The sequence below is a fragment of the Crotalus tigris genome, unplaced genomic scaffold, assembly GCF_016545835.1.
Source record: "Crotalus tigris isolate CLP2741 ecotype Arizona unplaced genomic scaffold, ASM1654583v1 scf7180000017599.838750, whole genome shotgun sequence".
Taxonomy (NCBI): domain Eukaryota; kingdom Metazoa; phylum Chordata; class Lepidosauria; order Squamata; family Viperidae; genus Crotalus; species Crotalus tigris.
The window spans coordinates 284,924-307,498 of NW_024096503.1; the positions used below are offsets into that span (position 1 = coordinate 284,924).

General features: G+C 44.4%; 1 protein-coding gene across 18 annotated transcripts in view; it reads left to right on the top strand.

The window, feature by feature from the left end:
* PTPRS (protein tyrosine phosphatase receptor type S) overlaps positions 1 to 22,575 on the top strand; it is a 344,929-nt gene that overhangs the window by 218,246 nt on the left and 104,108 nt on the right. For all 18 annotated transcript variants that reach the window (XM_039366958.1, XM_039366982.1, XM_039366949.1 and 15 more), the window contains 3 exons: positions 2,317 to 2,898; positions 6,593 to 6,735; positions 6,870 to 7,014. In XM_039366958.1, the coding sequence (XP_039222892.1) occupies positions 2,317 to 2,898; positions 6,593 to 6,735; positions 6,870 to 7,014 (870 nt within the window). The remainder of the gene's footprint in view (positions 1 to 2,316; positions 2,899 to 6,592; positions 6,736 to 6,869; positions 7,015 to 22,575) is intronic.

Here is a 22,575-nt window from a genome sequence, read left to right on the forward strand (position 1 = left end):
AACAACCATATGATATTTCTTGAGATCATAAATGTAACGCCATTTCCACCAGAAGTTTAGCAGGCATTTCCATGTCTATTTTTAGCCATTTAATGAATTTAATTTGGAACCAACACATTCACGATGCCAAGTTGGCAATCTGGCGAAATATCTTATGACTTTGTTTCCTTAGGGCAGGGGTGGTAGGCAACCTTGGCTCTTTTATGACTGGTGGACTTCAACTCCCAGAATTCCTGAGCCAGCCATGCTGAGGGGAAAGGGAGAGGTTTCCAAGCTGAGCTATGCCGGCTCAGGAATTCTGGGAGTTGAAGTCCACGAGTCATAAAAGAGCCAAGGTTGCCTACCCCTGCCCTTATAGGGATAGGAAAATTATAGAACTTGGCAATAGGGTGAAGGATTGATGGAAGGGAAAGAGGCTCCAGAGCTGTCCCATTACAGACGTACGTCATTGCAGTTGTTAAGTAAGGCACCCAAGTGATTGCCTTGCTCAACCGCCGTTGTCCTGGCACTCAAAGATACAATCGTTAAGTGACTGCATAGGTTTGCAGACAAATACAGGCAGTCTCAACTTATGACCAAAAATGGAGCCCAGAATTTCCGTTGCTGTGCGAGACAGTTGTGAAATGAGTTTTGTCCCATTTTACGATCTTTCTTGCCCCGGTTGTTAAGTGAATCACTGAAGTTATTAAGCGAGTAACACAGTTGTTAAGTCGATCTGGCTTCCCCATTGACTTTGCTTGTCAGAAGGGCACAAAAGGGACCCCAGGACATTGCAGCTGTCATAAATATGAACCAGTTGCCCAGCGTGTTAGTCCCTTAACAACTGTAGCGACTGCCTTAACAACTGTGACATAAAACGGGGCCAAACTCACTTATCAAATACCTTGGCTTAGCCTTATGTCATGGTTCTGACAGATGAAACTCTTCAAAAGCACTTCGAGGCGTTGTTTACCTTAAAGAATCTTTTATTCGAGTAGCATAATAATATTGGCACTGCATAATCGAAGCCAAAAACTGAATTCCCCTCCCCTGAGCACATAGAATCAAAGCACAATTCCTTCCTCCAATTAACAGTCATAAATCACATTCCCCAATAAGCTTGAAGGGTGGGCTTCCTATCCAGTTCTCCAGCCAATTCCTTATCAGCTCTGGTTACAATAACCTTGTTTCTCAGGCTAGGTTTAGTGTTGTTATGTCTAGCTCAGCTGTTCTCAACCTATGGGTCGCGACCCCATTTGGGGTCGATCGACCATTTCACGGGGGTCGCCAAGCAAGGCTGTCTGCCATTTTTTTCCCCTTTTCTGGCGGGTGCCTTACCTCCCTTGGGCTGGGCCAGCAGCTGGCCCAGCCAGTGGTCGGCCTGCTCCGTCTCTGCCGCTTGCCAGCTACGCCTCGGCCGATGCAGGGGGCGGCCCTATGCATGCGCGGCGCTCCTGGGCAGGGAAAGTCCTCGACTTAACGACCGGTTGGGTAGTCCTCGACTTACAACCAGTTTAGTCCTCGAATTAAAAAGGTTGAGAACCACTGGTCTAGCTGGACTCTCGTTCACATTCCCCCCCTGCCAGCATCATCTAACTCAGTGGTTCTCAACCTTTTTAATGCCGTGACCCCCAACCGGTCGTAAGTCGAGGACTACTCAACCGGTCGTAAGTCGAGGACTACTCAACTGGTGCAGCACCATTTGCAGAATGGGACTTTTGGTGGGCTCAGCACGGCAGAGACAGCCTGGACAATTCCTATTGGCTTTTGAAAGCCAATAGAATTAGACTATTCAAGAGAGTCTATTCTATTGGCTTTCAAAAGCCAATAGAATAAAAGGGAGTAGCACAGCTAAGGAAAAGGGGGTAAAAAATGGCGGACTGCGTTGTTTGGCGACCCCCGTGAAATGGTCGTTCGACCCCAAATGGGGTCCCGACCCACAGATTGAGAACCGTTGATCTAACTCTAAAAGCAAAAGGTAAAAGATGGCTACATTTTCCATCTGTTGTCAATGCAAAAACATCTGATGTTAACAGCGTTGACACCTTATACATTTTGGGCACAATTGTGGAAATATAGGACTACCTATATTTGCAAACAAACGGCCACTTTTTTAGCACTGGGCACACATTAATGATGCCATCCAGATTGATGATGTTGGTTAAGGAAGTTCATAAAATCCACCTAATTAGGCTGGGAATATTTCAACCACTCTTCTTCAGTAAATGCTACCCCCTGCGCCGCACGTCGGGCGCTCTCGCTGGCCAGTTAGGTGAAACGTAGTGCATACAGCGGGCGCGATTGTGTTCTTTTCATCAATTCTTCCCATTTTCTCAGCCTTTCCCAAAGCTCCAGGCACCCCTGTTGTCACCGAGACCACGGCCACCAGCATCACCATAACCTGGGACTCTGGAAATCCGGACCCAGTCTCCTATTACGTGATCGAGTATAAGTCAAAGAGTCAGGACGGGCCATATCAAATCAAGGAGGACATCACCACCACCCGCTACAGCATTGGGGGGCTTAGTCCCAACTCAGAGTATGAGATCTGGGTGTCGGCGGTGAACACAATTGGGCAGGGCCCTCACAGCGATTCCGTTGTGACCCGTACGGGGGAGCAGGCCCCCGCCAGCGCCCCTCGAAATGTTCAGGGCCGGATGTTGAGCGCTTCGACCATGATCATCCAGTGGGAGGAACCGGTGGAACCGAACGGTCAGATCCGGGGGTACCGGGTGTATTACACCATGGAGCCCGACCAGCCAGTCAGCAACTGGCAGAAACACAACGTGGATGATAGCCTCTTGACCACCGTTGGGAGCCTTCTGGAGCACGAGACCTACACCGTGCGAGTCTTGGCGTTCACGTCGGTGGGGGACGGCCCGCTCTCGGATCCCATCCAAGTGAAAACCCAACAAGGAGGTGAGACGTTGTTTGGTCTAGTGGTCAAGGTGCTGGGCTAGGAGACTGAGTTCTAGTCCTGTCTTAGGAATGAAAGGTGACTGGATGATTTTAGGTCAATAACTAGGTGGCAGGGAGTTCTAGTCCCACCTAAGGCATGAAAGTCAACTGGGTAACTTTGGGCCAATAATTAGGCGACAGTGAGTTCTAGTCCCGCCTAAGGCATGAAAGTCGACTGGATGATTTTGGGCCAATCACCAGGAGAGGGTGAGTTCTAATCTGCCTTAGGCAAGAAAGCTGGCTGGGTGACTTTGGGCCAATAATTAGGCGACAGTGAATTCTAGTCCCGCCTAAGGCATAAAAGTCGACGGGGTGACTTTGGGCCAATCACCAGGAGATGGTGAGTTCTAGTCCACCTTAGGCAAGAAAGGTGGCTGGGTGACTTTGGGCCAATAATTAGGCGACAGTGAGTTCTAGTCCTGCCTAAGGCATGAAAGTCGATTGGGTGACAAGGGGTTTCACTCTCTGTCAGCCCAACCCACCTAATGGTTGTTGTTGTGGAGAAAATAGGAGGAGGAAGTAGTATTGTGTGTGTTCACAGGCTGGAGTTATTTATAAAGGCAAGATATATTTATAAATAACTAACTTGCTATGGCGGGGTCCCCAACCTCTGGTCCGTGGATCGGTGCCAGGCTGCAGCATGCCAGCAACCGGTCCGCACAAACAAGCAAAGCCCCATCCGCGGGATGCAGGCAGCACACAAAACCACGCACCCTCCGGTCTGCAGAAAAACCTCTCTCCCCGGAACCGGTCTCTGGTGCCCAAAAGGTTGGGGGCCTCTGTGCTACGACACTTCATTTGATTCTCCCAAAGGGCTTCAGAACCACTTCACTGCTTAGCAACCCATAAACTAGTTTTAATGAGTGTCTAGCTTGCCATTTAAGAGTGCTTTTGTCTTGTGATAGATTTAGTTGGCCATTGTATTAATTTTAACTACAAAAAATTGAATGCCGTAGTTTCTGTCAGTCAAGAAGAGATGGAAGGAGGAATGAATGGAATAGGAATGAATCCATTTGTCTGGAATGGTATAGGGCAGGGGTGGGCAACCTTGGCTCTTTTATGACTCATGGACTTCAACTCCCAGAATTCCTGAGCCAGCATGGCTCAGCTTGGAAACCTCTCCCTGTCCCCTCAGCGTGGCTGGCTCAGGAATTCTGGGAGTTGGAGTCCACGAGTCCTAAAAGAGCCAAGGTTCCCCACCCCTGCTATATACCAATCTAAATCCGGTGGAACTACTGGTTTGTACCTTTAGAGCAGGGGTCTTCAAACTTGGCCCTTTTATGACTCGTGGACTTCAACTCCCAGAATTCCTGAGCCAGAATGGCTCAACTTGGAAACTTCTTCCTTTCCCCTCAGCGTGGCTGGCTGAGGAATTCTGGGAGTTGAAGTCCACGAGTCATAAAAGAGCCAAGGTTGCCTACCCCTGGTATAGGGCTCCTGCTTGAGCTAGGGGTTGAACTAGAAGATCTTCGAGGTCCATCCCAACTCTGTTATTCTGTTGTTCTGTTATGACTGAAGCTGGCTTGCATGTGACCAGGAATAATTAGTATAAAGCCGGTATATTGACAAGGGTTGAATTGTGCAACATAGATTTGAAGGGAGAGTAAATGGGTCGAGAGGGAGAGGAAGATTCGCCTTAATGAAAAAGGGGCAGTATATAAACATAATAAATAAATAACATGATAAAGAAATAAAATTGAGAACATTGCAATTGGATGGAATTGAGATCCTGTAGAAAGAGGACTAAGAAGAAAAGACTGTGCATAAGTCTCTTCTCTTCTCTTCTTTGTTTCTTTTGTTTTCTTCCCCCAAATCCTGCATGGATTTGGCAGAAGAAAAGAGATGGCAAATGGGGTTCATGTAAACTATATACAAGTAGTCCTTGACTTAAGACCACAATCGGGACTAAAGTTTTCATTGTTAAGCAAGGCAGTTGTCACACAAGATTTTACAACCTCTTTAACCCCGGTTGTTAAGCAAAGCACTGCAGTTTTTAAGTGAATCACTGTGCTGTCCCTCTTACTCTCTCTCTCTCACACACACACACATATGTGTGGTTTAGTGAGTTTATTAATATTCCCCAGCTATTCCCTTCACCAAAAACTGTCCCAATTAAGTCCAGCCACAAGCAAACCAAGGTTAGTCCACAGAGCAATGGTAAAAGAATCCACAAAGCCCTTGAAAGTTGCTCAGACACAATAACTCCACCAGACAAACTTAAACCCACACATAAGGGAGCTCACGAGGAAAAAAAAGCTCAGAGTTTCCAAGGCATGAGTCAGTTCCAAACATTGTGTCAATTCAGAGTGAGGCCGGAATCACCACGACTAGAAAACACACAGCTAGAAAACAAACATGTTCTTCTCAGTAACCCCTCCATTTGTCCGCTGTGATAAATAGCTTTCTGGTGCAGCCCATCAAGACAGGCGAGGCTTTCTCCTCTCGAGTAGTCTGGCTGACCTCCACTGCTCCTGCCTTTTCTCTGCCCTGTCCTCAGATCAGGTGCAGAAGGCAGTTCCTCCTCCTCTTTGCTGGCCGTCGGCCACTGCAAGTTTTCCCCAGCTGGATCCTCAGCCAAATCCCTTCCGGATGGCTGTTCAGAGCCATTGATCAACTCAGTTCCTGATGTGCCAGGAATTGGCTCATCCTTCCCCAAGTTGCCATCTAAGGAGGTATCTGGGGAATCGTCCAAGAGAGTCATCGCAATCACATGCTCGTTAAGTGAATCCGGCTTCTCCCATTGATTTGCTTGTTGGAAGCCGGCTGGGAAGGTCACAAAGGAAAACAGTGACTTCCAACCAATCCTCAGACTTACAACCATCTTGGCATCCCCATGGTCATGTGATCAGAATTCAGGCACTAGGTAACCCACATGTACTTACGACCGTTGCGATGTCCTGGGATCACATGATCACCATTCGCAACTTTCCTGACGGGCACAGTCGACGCAAAAAGCTGGATTCACTTAACAAATGCATTGATTCATTTACCAACCAAGGCCCCCAAAAATGTCATAAAATCAGCATAGGCAACGACTCGCTTAACCATTGCCTTGCTTAGCAATAGAAATTTGGGGCTCAATTTGGGTCGTAAGTCAAGGACTACCCGTTTATCCAGTTGTTGTCATGGTTCCGGCAGATGAAACTCTTCAAAGCACTTCGAGGCATTGTTTACCTTAAAGAATCTTTTATTCAAATAGCATAGCATCCGCAGGTACATAGCAAAGCCAAAATCTGAATCCCCCTCCCCCGAGCACATAGTATCAAAGGACAATTCAATCCTCTAATTAATAGTCATAAATCACATTCTCCAATTAGTTTGAAATGCAGGCTTTCCCTCCTGTTCTCCAACCCGCCAGTTCTTATCATCTCTTATTTCAAAAAACCTTAGTTCTCACACTATTACAATATTGCTATGTCTAACTAACTCCCATACACATTCCTCCTCCTCCCCCCCCCCCAGTATCATCTGATTCCAACTCTAATTCTAAGAGTAAAACATAAGAAGGAAAATGGCTGCATCTCCATATGTTGTCAAAGCAAGAACATCTGTTGTTATCAGCGTGGACAGTTGTCTTCTGTCTCCTCCTCACCAAATTCTGACACGCAACCTTTCTGCGTTCCCATCCCTCACCTGCCTTACCTTCCTTCACTAGTTCCCGGGCAGCCAATGAATTTCCGAGCGGAGGCGAAGAGCGAGAGCACCATTTTACTGACCTGGAGTTCTCCCCGCCAGGACATTATTCTGAAGTACGAACTCCTTTACAAGGAGATTAGCAACAAACCAGGAACCCCGGAGGTGAGTCCGGTTTTGGGGGAGCGGGAATCTGTGGCAGGAAATGCGGAGCGACTGTGCCCCGTTCATACCTGCGTGTTCTTTGTTTCTGTTGCTTGTTTGGGTTGCCAACGCTCGCACCCGCGGCCGCCCTGCAGTTTCTGAAGACCTTTGACCCCGTGACTTCCTTCCTGGTGAAAGAACTCAACCCCAACACGGAGTATGTCTTCCAGCTGGCGGCTCGCTCAGCTTTGGGCCTTGGAGCCCCGACATCGGAGGTCAGGGAGCGCACGCTGCAGTCTAGTAGGTGTCCCTTTTCTTACCCAGAATTCTCTGAAGGGATCACGGTCAGGCAGGAGACACAACGGCTGGGGGTCCAGGTGTGGAATGGTGCCCAGTGTGGGGCTTCAGGGCAAGCCAAACTGGACGCTTGTCTGCCTCAAGTGGCTTTTGCCCCGTAGGAGTTAAGCAAGGAGCTAATTTTTCTCTAGCTGCGGGCTCCCCAGGGGCATCCTGAGAATTATTTTCTGGGTACAAAAGAGAGGAGGGCAGGAGACTCTCTCTTGTGTGGCTGGGCCTGGTTTAATCACAGGACACAAATGTCGTCGGGCTGTGTTTCGAGGGGTGCACGGTGGGCGAGAAGAAGCTGTTAGCCTGTTGACTCTCTCTCTCGTAAGGCTGCCCCCTTACCTCACTTGAAAACATGGCACCATCCTGGGTGAGAAAGCGTGACTCCCTTAAATGGAAAATGCGGTAACCAGGATGATGGGCAGGGGGTGGGCTTCCTGCCCCAAAGGGATGTCGGTTTGCGAGCATCAAATGCTGTGGCTCACGGTTTGGATGGAACAGGAGGAAAACGGATGACTTCACGACTGTATTTTTGAGACAGACCATTCCGCCTTGCTCCTTCCTCTTCCCTTTCCCATAATTCACTGTCACAGCATTTCGCCTCCCCCCCCCACAAAAGAAAGTATGATGGAGGGCAGGGGGGGGGCACAATCACGCCACCATAGGTGCTTTATCTAGTGCTGGTTTTAGTTTAATGGATTGTCTCCCTTCACTGTTGCACCAGGAACAGCACCAATCCTGGCTGGCAATAAAATATGAAACTTTGCTTTAAAAAAAAAAAAGAAAGAATGAGGTGGTTTTCTTTATTGTTTTTCCTTTCTTCCTTTTGGTTCTCTCTCTCTCTCTCTTTCTTTCTTTCTCTTTCCGTTCGTTCTTCTTTTTTTTTTTTTTTTGTCCTTTCCCCCCCCCCCCAACAGCATGAATGGCTGTGGCTGTTCTTTGTATTTCTATCTTCTCTGATCTTTACTGTATTGAACTCGGCCACAGGGTTGGGGTAGCTGTGACCAGACTGGGTAGGGGGGACTGGGGTGTGTGTGGAAGGAGGAACCCCAAGGACGTGCATTTGCTCCTCACTGGAGGCCTCAAAATAGGACCGCTGCCCATCCAAAGGTTACCGATAGCTTCATCTGCCTTTTTTTTCTTGTTATTTCTTTTCCCGACTCTTGTTTTATTTTCTCTGCCTTCTCTCTCCTCCCCACTGCCATTCCCAACGTACACAATTTGTCCCTTCTGCACACACTGTGGCTGTAGTTCAGTCGCCACCGCAGTGGTTCCTTGCACGCAGTTCTCCCCACAGCCTGGTTCAGGCTGATGGGGGGTCACGGTCCAAGGCGTCTGGAGGGGACCCAGTTTGGAAAGAGCGGTCTGAACCTGCAGGCGTAATTCGGGTGTCAGGATGAGGTCAAACGCCTCACGTCCTTGAGGTTAATTTAATGGGGGTCTGGGGTCTTTGGGGTTCCCTGAGCTGGGTGGCTTTCTTGCAGACGTTTCATGACCCACCTAGGTAACATCATCCGTGTTAGAGAGGAGTTGGGTTTGCCCTCCATTTATATAAGTGGGACCTGGCTTGACAGTCTAATCAAGGAACTACCACGAACCCCTTGGTTCTTACCACGGACAAGGCAAGCCGCTTGTATGGAAACAGAGGGGAAATCCCACTGATGGTGTTACCTTGTTGGGTCATGAAACGTCTGCAAGAAAGTAACCAAGCTCAAGAGAGCATCAAGGACCCCACAATCCCCTTCCTCCTCCTCCTCCTCCTCCTCCTCCTCCTCCTCCTCCTCCTCCTCCTCCTCCTCCTCTTCCTCCTCTTCTACCGCCACCACCTCCACAAACCCCACATTCCCTTCTAGCACTGATGACATTACCTAGTTGGGTCATGAGACGTCTGCAAGAAAACCACCAAGTTCAGACAGTACCAAGGACCCCATAATCGTCCCTCTCCTCCTCCTCCTCCTCCTCCTCCTCAAACCCCACATTCCCTTCTAGCATTGATGACATTACCTAGTTGGGTCATGAGACGTCTGCAAGAAAACCACCAAGCTCAGACAGCACCAAGGACCCCACAATCGTCCTTCTCCTCCTTCTCCTCTTCAAACCCCACATTCTCTTCTAGCACTGATGATGTTATCTAGTTGGTTCACGAGACGTCTGCAAGAAAAGCACCAAGCTCAGACAGCATCAAGGACCCCACAATCATCCCTCTCCTCCTTCTCCTCCTCAAACCCCACCAAGGACCCCACAGTTCAATCCTGAGCCACAATTATTCTCTTCTTGGTCTGTTGGGGCGTGTAACTGGTCTTACCTTGACCAAGAAGGTTAGGACATCCATAAGTAAAAAAAAAATATGGACTTTATAGCACCTCTTCATACAGTGGGAACAGGACCACCTGGTCTCAGGGAATGGGGGATTCCTTGCAGGATGCTGCTTAGCTTTGGGGGGGGCAGAGGGGAGGGGAACTCACCTGGAATCAGAGCCCCCTTCATTCATTTCCTGTCTTTGCATCCTTCCTGACTGTAATTGAAATCCTGTGGCCAACATCCAGCCAGGTATCTCCCCCGGCTTTTTCAGAGTCTCCTCCACACTTATTGTTTTTGCAATGGTGTGAGGAGGGATAATGCAGTGTGTTGTACGAAAAGGGGCGGTGGGAAAAATAATGTCCTTTTTAACCGGGGCACAACGGCGGGAGGGCTGGTGCATTGGAAGGAAAAAAATAGGCAGTTGGAAATTGACCAGACGTCGATTATTTTTTGCTTCGTTTTTTTGTTGGTCATGGTTGATTGGGTGTGCTGGGGTTTTGTTGTTGTTGTTTGGCAGGAAGGGTAGACAAAGGCCATGGTGGAAATGGCTGTGGGTAGCTGTGAAATTGTGTTATTTGGTTTCCCGTGAAAGGGAAAGGGTCTTTGACCCACTGGCTGCTCACCCTGGAGGAAAGGCTAAGGACTTTTCTGGGCTCCCGTCATTCAATTTTTATTGGCCCCGTGGAGTGATTGACGTCCCTGTCCCCTCCCCGTTCCCGGCCTTTCCTGAGAGGGGTCTTGGAATAAAGCCAAACCAGGAATAACCTAGGTTGAGATCTGGGGCCAAGAGTCACCCTCCCTTCCTTTCCTCTTTTCCTTTCTTCCATCCATTCCCTCCCTCCCTCTGTCATTCCTTCCCATCCATCTATTTCCTCCGTTCCCATCCATCTCCTTCCTTCCTTCCTTCCTTCCTTCCTTCCTTCCTTCCTTCCTTCCTTCTCTCACCCATCTATTTCTTTCCTTCTTTCCCCACTCATTTCCTTCCTTTCTTCACACCCATCTATTTCCTTCCTTCTTTCTTTCCCCACCCATTTCCTTCCTTGCTTCCTTCCCACCCATCTATTCTTTCCTTCTCATCCATTTCCTTCCTTCCTTCCTATCCATCTATTTCCTTCCTTCTTTATTTCCCTACTTACTTACTTACTTCCTTGCCATTCATCTATTTCCTTCCTTGCTTGCCACTCATCTATTTCCTTCCTTCCTTCCTACCCATCTATTTCCTTCCTTCTTTATTTCCCTACTTACTTACTTACTTACTTCCTTGCCATTCATCTATTTCCTTCCTTCTTTCTTTCCTCACCCATTTCCTTCCTTCCCACCCATCTATTCCTTCCTTCTCATCCATTTCCTTCCTTCCTTCCCACCCATCTATTTCCTTCCTTTTTTATTCCCCTCCTTCCTTCCTTCCTTCCTTCCTTCCTTCCTTCCTTCCTTCCTTGCCACCCATCTATTTCCTTCCTTCCCATACATTTCTTTCCTTCCTTCCCACCCATCTATTTCCTTTCTTCTTTATTTCCCTACGTACTTACTTACTTACTTACTTGCCACCCATCTATTTCCTTCCTACCTTCCTCACCCATTTCCTTCCTTCCGATCTATCTGTTTCCTTTCTTCCTGTCCCTTTCCTTTCTTACTCTCTTCCTCTTTTCATTCCTCTCTCTCTTTCTCTCCCGTCAGTTAGCTCAGACCATCTCTGCTTCCTGGGGGAGCCGGACCAGGGGTGGGGGTGGGGATTGCTTGGTGGTCTTGTAACCCCCTGAAAACCTGTCTTTTGTTTCCTGACTGGCTGCTGGAGGAAGGAGCCCAATTCTTCCCTGTTCCTGGCGGCATCCTTCGGCGTTCAGACCTCCCAGCTCGGGCAGGCTTCTGTGTCTTTTCCTCCTCCTCTTCCTCCTTCTTCCTTTCTTTAACTTGTTTTCTCCTCCAGTGCAGCCTTCACCTCATACAGTTCTCCTGGCGAGTTTCTCTCTCTCTCTCTCTCTCTCTCTCCCTCTTTCTCTCTCTCTCTTTTTCTCCCTTGGCTGGCATGCCTGTCTGATGCATGGATGCTTTGTCTACGTGAAAAAAAAAAAAAAAAAGACTTTTTCACTGCAAAAAAAATAGCACGATTTGTTCCCTCCTCTTCTTTTTTCTCTTTGCTCCCAGGGCATATCTGCATACTTTTCAGCCTGTCCAGGTTTTCTTCTCTAAGATCTGCAAGGATTTCCGATATTCAGCAGGTCGAGGTGATGTTTTCAGAAAATTGGAGGGGGGGGGGACTTAAATCCCTTTGCATTTAAGTCGGTGTTTCTCGGCCTGCTCTGAGCCGAAATGTACTTCTCGGGCTATTATGAGGCAGTTTGACCCTAGGTTTGCAAGGGGAAAATTGCCCCCCCACCTCCCCCAAGTAAACAGTATTGGAAGAGATGATTTCAAAATGTATTTTATGCAGGGTGTTCAAGTATACGTGCATATTTACGGGAATGTTTCTGCTGTGTGCATAAGAATCATTATTATTGTTATTTTGCTGGTGTGGCGTGATTTCTAATTTATTTATTTACTTGGCGTATGACACCTACAGAGGTCATGCAATCACTGATATGTAGATTTAGTTTAAATAAAGCATCTCATCATCTTTATGGGATGACGAAAACAGAGGTAAACAAGCAGATGGAATAGAATAGAATAGAATATAGAATATAGAATAGAATAGAATAGAAAATAGAATAGAATTATAGAATGGAATAATAATAATAAACCCCAGATTAAGATTGTCTTCAGTTCAAAGCCAAGTCAGATCAGGGTTGGTGGTCCTGGCCAGCCTCCCTCTGTTGTTGCCACAGAATCAACCTGGATGTAACAACAACAACAACAACAACAATATGATGATATAATAATAATAATAGAGTTGGAAGGGACCTTGGAGATCATCAAGTCCAACCCCCTGCTCAGGCAGGAAACCCTATACCATTTCGGACAAATGGCTGTCCAGTCTCTTCTTAAAAACTTCCAGTGTTGGAGCATTTACCGCTTCTGGAGGCAGGTAGTTCCACTGGCTAATTGTTCTGACTGTCAGGAAGTTTCTCCTTAGTTCCAGGTTGCTTCTCTCCTTGATTAGTTTCCATCCGTTGCTTCTTCTCCTGCCTTCAGGCGCTTTGGAAAATAGCTTGAAAATAGAATAGAATAGAACAGAATAGAACAGAGCTGGAAGGGACCTTGGAGATCTTCTAGTCCAGCCCCCTGCTCAAGCAGGAGACCCTAGGGTATCTTCTCCAGGAGACATCTCCCAAGCTTGCTCATCATATCTGGAATCTCTTCTATGCAGATATGCCCTTTTCCTTTCCTTCCCTCCAAGGTGTCCTGACACCACATCTCTGCTTAGCTTTTTCCCTCATCCATCCACCCTCTCCGCTTGCAAATGTCCCTGGTCCCCAATCCTCCATGCAACCATCCCTGGCTTGGCTGACACCCCCCTTTTCTGCCCTGCATGGCATGTCTTTTCACAGCACTTCTCCACTAAAGTGGGCCCCTCCCAAGCATCAAAACCCCAAGATTTTTGTTAAAAACAAATCCATTAAACTAAAGGTAAAGTATTCTCTCTCTCTCTTTTTTTGATCTTGAAATAAGTTGGTCTTTTAACTCTTCAAGTACCATAGACGGTAGACTTGGATACCTAGAGAATCTCTAAAATTGAGCCGAGGTGGCGCAGCAGTTAGGGTGCAGTACTGCAGGCCACTTTAGCTGACTGTGTTCAGCAGGTCAGCGGTTCAAATCTCACCGGCTCAAGGTTGACTCAGCCTTCCATCCTTCCGGGGTAGGTAAAATGAGGACCCAGATTGTTGGGGGCAATATAAAATATATATATATACATTGCTTACTGGTGTACACCGCTTGGAGAGTGCTTGCACTTAAAGCGGTATATAAGTCTCACAAATAAATAAATAAATAAATAAATAAATAAATAAAACGTGTCCAAAAAACCCCAGAGATTTAGGAGGGAAAAAAAATGGGATTATTGGGATGAAAAAAAAAAAAAAGATACGTTGCCCTAATTTATCCAAAATTCATAGATTCGGCTTTTTTTCTTTTCCCCTTTTTTTTTGGGGGGGCGACGTTGTTTCGTTTCCCCTATCCAAAAATCCTTTCTCTCCTCAATGCTGACTTAGTTCTATGGGTGAAGGACACCAAAGGATCAAAAACTCTTATTGCCCTATGGAGCAATTTGACTGTAGGAAACCCTTTTTTTTTATTAAAAAAAAAGAAGTTTTAGAAGATGTAGGATTGGTTCTTTTGTTCTTTTTTAAATAGACGGTGGCCTGAAGTTGAGCTCTCCAAAGTCTATGGTACCTAAAGGGTTAAAATAAAATTTTTTAAAAATCCTTATTGCTTCGGTATGAAAGCTCAGTCAGGGTCCGTTGTTGAGGCTTGGACAGTCAACCTTTAACACGTGTGAAGTGTGCAAAAGGTGAGTACTGGCTGATTCACAGGCAGATCCACATATACAGCCCAACCTGTTCCCGCTGGAAAGCCCACTTAAAATGGCCTGTCGTAATTTGCACACCTTTGGATACCTGCCCGGTCTTTGGGGGCCTCAGTGAGAAGAAGGCAGTGCCCACGGTTGTGTGGGCATACACACACACACACACACACACACAACCATCCCCGTTGCTTAATCTCCATTACCCCTTGGTCCAGAAAATGCGAGTGCCTGCCTGCACGCTAACACACACCCACACGCGCACCTGCCTCCTTGAATTGACACACAGGTTGGGCTGGATTGTGAAGGAAACTCCTTGTGGATCCTCTCCACAGCAAGGCCAGCGTGGGGTGGCAACTTGGCCGAGACGGTACGGTCCCGAAAAGTCATAGCGTGGAGCATTCCCTTGGCCCTTTGGCTCAGCCAGAGGAAAAAAACCCAGTCCATGTTTTTTATCTGACCTGTCCCGAAGTGGATTGCTTAGAAGGGTGAGTGGACAGACACCCCTTTCCCCTCCCCTCCGCTGGGAATCAGGCTGGCAAATGTTGGAAGTCTGCCCCCCTTTTCTGGAAGTAGAATTTACTGGGTTGCGGACTCAAATGTTTTCAAAACCACCCAGAATCTGGTAGGTCTTATTTTAGTGAGTTTCTTGGTGAGGATTAGATAAGGTGAGGATTGTGGGTAGCAAAAGACACCTGTCAGACAGCTCTCTTGTCGGGCACAAATTAAAATTAAAACCCATTCCTCAGAGGACGTAAAAGGGTTACCCCAAAGACCTTTCTTGTTTAGAGCTTCTTGTTTAGCCTCATTTAACCCTTTAGCTTATTCAGTGCTTCTTGTTTAGCCTTGTTTAATCCTTTAGCTCAGGGGTCCCCAACCTATGGTCTGTGGACCAGGATCAGGCCGCGGGCTCTTGGCCAGCAGGCCATGGAAAAGGCTGGCTGGTGCGTGCACGTGTGGGCGTGCATTTCCCACACATACTCGTGCTAGCACCCTTGGCCGCGTTTGTGCATGTTCACGGGCGCGAACGGGAATGCTAGCATGCGGCGGGTGTCTGCAGCCCATTTGTGCATACGCGCTAGCCCGGTGCTTTCTGTGGCCTGTTTGCATATGTGTGAACGGGCCACTAGCCACAGTGGGGGTGCGCGGCCATTCGGGCATGTGTACAGCAACGGCACAAACGGGGCTGCTAGTGCCACACTATTGTGCGTGGCCCCATGTGCATGCGTGCACCCACACCAATTTTGAAGCTGCTCTCCTTCCCTCTGGCTCTTGAGCCCAGAAAGGTTGGAGATCTCTGCTTTAGCTTGTTTAATGCTTCTTGTTTAGCCTATTCATTCATTTGCTCCAGTGTTTCTCAAACTTAGCCATCCTATGACCCATGGACTTCAACTCTGGCTGGCTGAGAGTTGAAGTCTACTTGTCTTAAAGGGGCCAAGTGTGAGAAGCATGGATTTAAACCAGGCGTCTTCAAACTTGGCCCTTTTATGACTTGTGGATTTCAACTCCCAGAATTCCTCAGCCAGCAAAGCGTTGCTGGCTGAGGAATTCTGGGAGTTGAAGTCCACAAGTCATAAAAGGGCCAAGTTTGAAGACCCCTGATTTAAATCATTTGCGTTGATGCCTGTCTCACGGGAACTCCTTAAAGCATTGTGGGACGGAGATTGGGTTCAGTTGTCATGATGAGAAAAATCACATCTTCCAAATAAAAATGGGATGTAGAATGAGGTCCTTCTTCAGCATTTACTCAACATCGCCAAATTTTGGCAAGGATAGTTTGCCAAGCAATAAAATAAATGTGGCTGGATGCTTTACTTAGTGATGCTTTAGGCTTCTGAATCCCAGAATCTTTAAGCTGGGTAGACTTCAACACCCAGAATTCCCCAGCCAGCCATGCTGGCTGGGGAATTCTGGGAGTTGAAGTCTACCCAGCTTAAAGATACTGAGCTCCAGAAACACAATTTTAGTGGATCCTACCGTTGACTAGATGCCCTTGAGAATCTTCCCAGCTGCACAAGTCTGTGATCACCTGGGGCAAAATAAATTGAATTACAGAAGAGGAATTGAAAGTTGAATTTCATACCTCAAATTATACAGTCTATAAAATTACCTCAAATTATATAGTCTATAACAGGCACCTTCTCTCCGCCCAAAAGAGGTAGACTCTGCACGAAAACAACAAATCCAGCATAAATCGGGTAATTTTCGGCACTACACAATCTATCCGTGAGGAAGATTCATGACAATTTGATTGTCTTTGATTGAGATAATTGTCTTCTCCCAGTTTTGAAGCAGAGGAGAAACTGAGGTAACTTATATCAGGCCTCGTACTCTGGGTGCTGAAGATTTAAAAAAAAAAAAATTTAAAATAGGCTGACCTCTTTCCTTTCCAAACCTTCCCAATTAAATAGTAAAAAGAACAAACCCAGAATGTAGTAATGGGATTATCGGAAGGTGTAGAAATTGTGGAACAATGGAATTCAGCACCAAAGACTAAAAACTAAACAGGATCAAGGCAGAACTAATTTTGTAATCTGCCAGCCAGGCTAAACACGCGTAAAAAATTAGATTGGGGCGTCTCTCATTTTCCCCATAAACTGAAATATTTTATGGGTTGGGAATGGACAAAACGTCATACGGATAGTCCTCGACTTACAAGCGCAGTTGAGCCCAAAATTTCTGGGGTTATTAAGCGAGACAATTTGTTAAGTGAGTTTTGCCTCATTTTACGACCTTTCTGCTCACAGTGAATCTTTGCGGTTGATAAGTTAGTAAGCCGGTTGTTAAGTGAATCTGGCTTCTCCCCCCCCTCCCCCTTGACTTTGCTTATCAGAAGGTCGCAAAAGGGGATCCTGTGACCCCCCCGGCACACAGCGACCGTCGTAAGTACGAGCCAGTTGCCAAACATCTGAATTTTGATCCCATGATCAAGGCGATGCTGCAAAGGTTGTAACTGAGTTGAAAAAACGGCTGTAAGTCACATTTTTCAGTACCGTTGTAACTTGAAACGGTCACTAAATGAACTGTTGTAAGTTGAGGACTACCTGTATCTTGTATTTCGGAAGACTTTTTTCCCACCATTAGATGATTTTGACAGAGTCAAAACAGGAAAGGTAGATTCTTAGAAGGCAAAAATTAGAATCCTGTTGGGAGCAGAAAATACACTGATAGGTTTTCACCACCCCTTTGTGATCTCCCTCAGTGGGGCTTTTGATTTTGACCCTTTGTCCTCAAAATGCTGAATAAGCCAGCTATGGGGTTGATTTCACCGTTATCCTGATGGGTAGTCCTCACCTTACGACCGCAATGGAGCCCAAACGTTTCTGTCACTAAGCAAGACAGCTTGTTTGAACAAGTTCGGCCCCATTTTACTGCCTTGACGGCCACCGTCGTGAATCGAAACACTGCTGTTGTTAAGCGAGTCGCACGGCTGTTAAGCGAATCTGGCTTCCCCCGTTGGCTTTGTTTGTCAAAAAGCTGCAAAAGGGAAATTGCCTGATCCTGGAGACACTGTGACCGTCGTAAATATGAGTCAGTTGTCAAGTGTCTGAATTTCGATCACGTGACTGTGGGGAAGCTGCAGTGGCCATGAGCATGAAAAACGATCATGTCACTTTTTCCAGTGCCGTTGTAACTTCGAACAGTCACTAAACAAACGGTTGTAAGCCGAGGACTACCTATATTAAATTTCTTTGCCACTTATATCACAGTCTGAAGTGACTGTGATCTGGCACAGCCCTTTTGAGATTATAGCTTTACCTTATCAAGGGCACCTTCATAGGTGGGAAAATTTATAATAATAATAAGAGTAGTAGTAATAACATCATAATAAAGTTGGAAGGGACCTTGGAGGTCATCTAGTCCAACCCCCTGCTTTATTATTATTATTATTATTGGGGGATAATTATTATTTATTATTGGGGGGATAGTGTGGCTGTTTACTTAACCTCCAAAAAAGACCTGGGGATATCTGGCCCTTTGGCTGTCCCTTTCGGGGCCGTGTGGATTTCTTTTATTTTGAAGGCGACTCCTTTTTCCCCCCTTTATTCTTTTTTTAATTTTACATATGTGTGTGGGTGTGTGCCTACACACCCTCGCAGCCCTATTGTTTCGCCCCTCCTATGGGCTTTGAGAAAATTAATTTCCCCTGCCTTAAAAGAAGTGAGAAACTGCACAAACATCGCTGGGTTAATTTTCAGTTGGATATGGCTAGGCCAGGGGTAGGCAACCTTGGCTCTTTTATGACTCGTGGACTTCAACTCCCAGAATTCCTGAGCCAGCCACGCTGAGGGGAAAGGGAGAGGTTTCCAAGCTAAGCCATGCCGGCTCAAGAATTCTGGGAGTTCAAGGATTGATTTTTTTTTTTTGATTACTAGTGACTTCCTCCCTAGAGTGAGGAAGGTGAAAATTTTTCCTAGAACATTGTCAGATCATAGTCCGGTGTGGATGGAGTTATATTCGGAAGACGGGAATAGAAGATCCTGGAGATTGAATGAGAACTTATTTAATCGGGAGGAGTTCGTACAAAAGTGTAAAGAACATTTAAAGGACTTTTTTACTATAAATATGAATAAGGGAACATCGATGTCTATGGTGTGGGACGCTAGTAAAGCATATATGAGGGGAATTTTGATTCAATTGAATAAAGTTTTTAGGGAAAAAGGGTCACAAAGACGTAGAGAAATAGAAGAAGAGATCAAATCAAAAGAACAAGAGTTGGTTCTTAACCCTACTGATAATAATTTAAAGGTATCTATAAAGATGCTTAAGGAACAATTTAACATGTTGATGGCAGATCAGGTGGCTACCAATCTGTCGTATATGAGACATAATACTTTTTGCAATGCGAATAAGCCTGGGAGGTGGTTGGCTTATCAGTTACGAAAGAAACAGAAAGCTAGAATTATAGAGAAAGTAAAATATAAAGGTACTGAGGTTTTTCAGCAAGATTTGATTAAAAAAAGCTTTTTGGACTTTTACACAAAATTATATTCAAGTGATAATATAAGGGGTTTGGATATAGATAAATATTTACAATCAGTACATTTTCCTAGACTTTCAGAGGAACAACAAAATGGGATGAATAGTTTAATTACTGTGGAGGAAATTGGTTTAGCTATTAAGCAGTTAAAGGTTGGAAAGTCTCCTGGAACAGATGGACTGACTTCTAGGTATTATAAGATTTTATCTGAAGAAATGATAGAGCCACTAAAGGAACTCTTTAATAGTATTTTGTTGGGTATGCAAGTTCCTCCTTCTTGGAAAAGAGCTTTTATATCACTGATTCCGAAGGAAGATCAGGATCTTACAGAGCCTAAGAATTATAGGCCAATTTCATTATTGAATGTTGATTATAAGATCTTTACAAAAATTTTGGCAAATAGATTAATGCAGGTTATGAAAGACTTGATTCATAGTGATCAAGCAGGATTTATAACAGGGAGATATATGAAACATAATGTTAGACAAATTATTAACTTAATTGAGTACTTGGATAAGAATAATCAGATTCCTGTGGCTTTTATCTTTTTGGACGCTGAAAAAGCTTTTGATCAATTGGACTGGCAATTTTTATTTTCTTTGGTAGAGAAAATGAATTTTGGGGATAATTTTTTACATGCACTTAAAGCTATATATCAGCAGCAATCTGCACAAATTGTTGTAAATGGGGGATTGACTGAGAATTTCAATATTCAAAAAGGGACAAGACAAGGATGTCCATTATCCCCATTGTTATTTGTTTTAACATTGGAAATTTTATTGATTCAGATTCGGGAATCGAAGTTAGTTAAGGGTGTAAAGATAAGGAAGAATGAGTATAAATTGCGGGCATTTGCGGATGATTTGGTTTTAATTTTGGAACAGCCGAATCAGGCGATTGATGGTTTATTAGAACTTATAACACAGTATGGGAATGTTTCTGGTTTTAAAGTTAATAATTATAAGACTAAGATATTATCTAAGAATATGTCAGTTAAAGAAAGGGAAAGTTTGATTAAAGCCACAGGTTTTCAGATGGTAAAAAAGGTTAAATACTTGGGAGTATATCTAACTGCTTCAAATGGAAAATTGTACAAGAACAATTATGAACCACTATGGGCAAAAGTCCAAAAGGATTTAATAGATTGGAAAAAATTGCAATTGTCATTGTTGGGGAGAATTTCAGCTGTAAAAATGAATGTTTTACCAAAGTTTCTTTTTTTGTTTCAGATGATACCTATTCTTAAAAAAGAGGCAAATTTGGAGGAATGGCAAAAGGGTATCAATAATTTTATATGGGCCGGGAAGAAACCAAGGGTTAAATTTAAGATATTACAGGATGCTCGAGAAAGAGGGGGACTTAAGGCACCCAATTTGAAATTATATTATGATGCAGCCGCCCTAACTTGGTTAAGTGATTGGCTTAATTTAACAAATATGGATATTCTTTTTTTGGAAGGTTGGGATTTAATATATGGTTGGCATGCATATTTAATTTTTAATAAGAAAGTTGATCGGACTTTTAAATCACATATTTTGAGGAATGCCTTACTTCGTGTTTGGAAGAAGTATTATTATAGATTAAATTATAAAATACCTATCTGGGGGATTCCCAGACATGCAATTGAGGGAACCTCTAAGGGGACAAATTTTGATAAAATTTCATATAAAGAATTGTTAATTTGTTCTGGTTCGAATTGGCATTTGAAATCCCTAGATGTATTAAGGCAGCAAAATATTCTACAGTCATGGTTTCAATATTTACAAATAATGGATAGATGGACTGTAGACAAGAAAGAGGGAATAACACTAGAAGATAGACAATTGGTTATTCAGATTAAAAACCAAGGTCCGGCTCATATAAAAAGAATATATAATGTTTTATTAGAGTTAGATTCGGAAACAGAATTGGTTAAAGATTGTATGATTAAATGGGCTCAGAATATACAGGAGCCGATCTCATTGGATTTATGGGAGATAATTTGGATAAGAAATGTTAAATTTACACAAGCTCAAAATTTGAGAGAAAATTTTTATAAAATGTTTTATAGATGGCATTTAGATCCTAAAAAATTATCTTGTATGTATTCCAACATACAGCCCAAATGTTGGAGATGTGGCAATAATGATGCGACATACTTTCATATTTGGTGGAATTGTAAAAAAGTAAAGGCTTTTTGGATTATGATTTGGTGGAACATTCAAAAGATTTTTAGAAAGAAGATAAAGTTTACTCCTCAACTATTTTTACTTGGTATTTTTGTTGACTTAAATGAAAAAGAAACTACTTTGATGTTGAATTTATTAACTGCAGCAAGGTTACTAGTAGGTCTATATTGGAAGAAAGATTCTTTGCCTACTTTAGAAGAATGGATATTTAAAGTATCTAGTTTTGCAGAAATGGCAAAAATTTCTGCTTATTTAAAGGATCATACACAAGAAAGATATATTACTGTATGGGGAAGGTGGATAGATTATATTCAGAAAAAATATGGAATTAAAAAGTTTTATTTATTTTATGAATGAATATCAAATATTATAGAGAATTGTTTTATAAGTTATGGAGTTAAAGGTTAATTATGATATTTTTTTTCTTTCTCTTTTTTTTTCTTTTTTTTTAATTATTATAATTTTCTTTTTCTTTTTTTTTCTTAACCCTGTATTCTGCTCTGGGAAGTGAAGGGAGGGGGGGTGGGGGTGGGAGGGAGGGTAAGGGGGGGGTTCTCTATTTTAAAATTTTATTGTATTTTTATAAATGATTGTATGTTTTTAAAAAAATAAAAATTTTCAAGATAAAAAAAGAATTCTGGGAGTTGAAGTCCACGAATCATAAAAGAGCCAAGGTTGCCTGCCCCTGGGCTAGGCCTAGACCTCTTTATGACTCGTGGACTTCAACTCCCAGAATTCCTGAGCCAGCATGGCTCAACATGGAAACCTCTCCCTTTCTCCTCAGCATGGCTGGCTCAGGAATTCTGGGAGTTGAAGTCCACGAGTCATAAAAGGGCCAAGGTTGCCTACCCCTGGGCTAGGCATTTAGAAGTGGTATCCGTAATTTAAATAAAAACAAACATCTCTGTAAGGAAGGGAGTAAATGTTTTTCCATTTAAATTAGTTTGACCTTGTTGTGAGAGAAGAAGGTCTGGGCATCACTTTTGCAAATATTGCTGTCCTTATTTTGAGTACCCACTATTTTCCAGCCTGTAGATCCTGATTGAAATGAATATTAGGACCGGCTTTCTGAACCAAATTTAACCTGGGGATTCTGGGAGTTGAAGTCTACCCATCTTCATGTGGCTGAGCTGGAGAAACACAATCTGAAAACACACACACCCCCGGTTGAATTTGGTTTGGAAAGCTGGTCCTACTCATTTCAATCGGGATTTACATCTTTCCGGGAAAGAGTAGCTTCAGGGACAAGGACTGTAATTTGAACCCAGAACTCTCTTGGCACCACTTGAAAACAAGGGGCCTCTCTCTTACTTTCTCTGCTGAAGCCTGTTAGAAGCAGTCAGGTAGGAGGGCAGGAATATGGGTGCTTTGGGGGGGGAGCCAGTGAGTTCAGGCCCGTGGCTAGGAACCTTCCGTGAATCCCATCGTCCCCAGCTGAGCTTTCGTGAGACAGTCTGATAAAGTTAACCAGAGCCGAAGGTAGGTAAACCAGACTACTGAACGTGGACTCTAGAAGGCTTTGCTTGATAAATAATTTGAGGATTATTATTATTATTATGGTTATTTCCCTTATTTTATTTTATTTTATTTTGAACCCGACAATTTGTTTT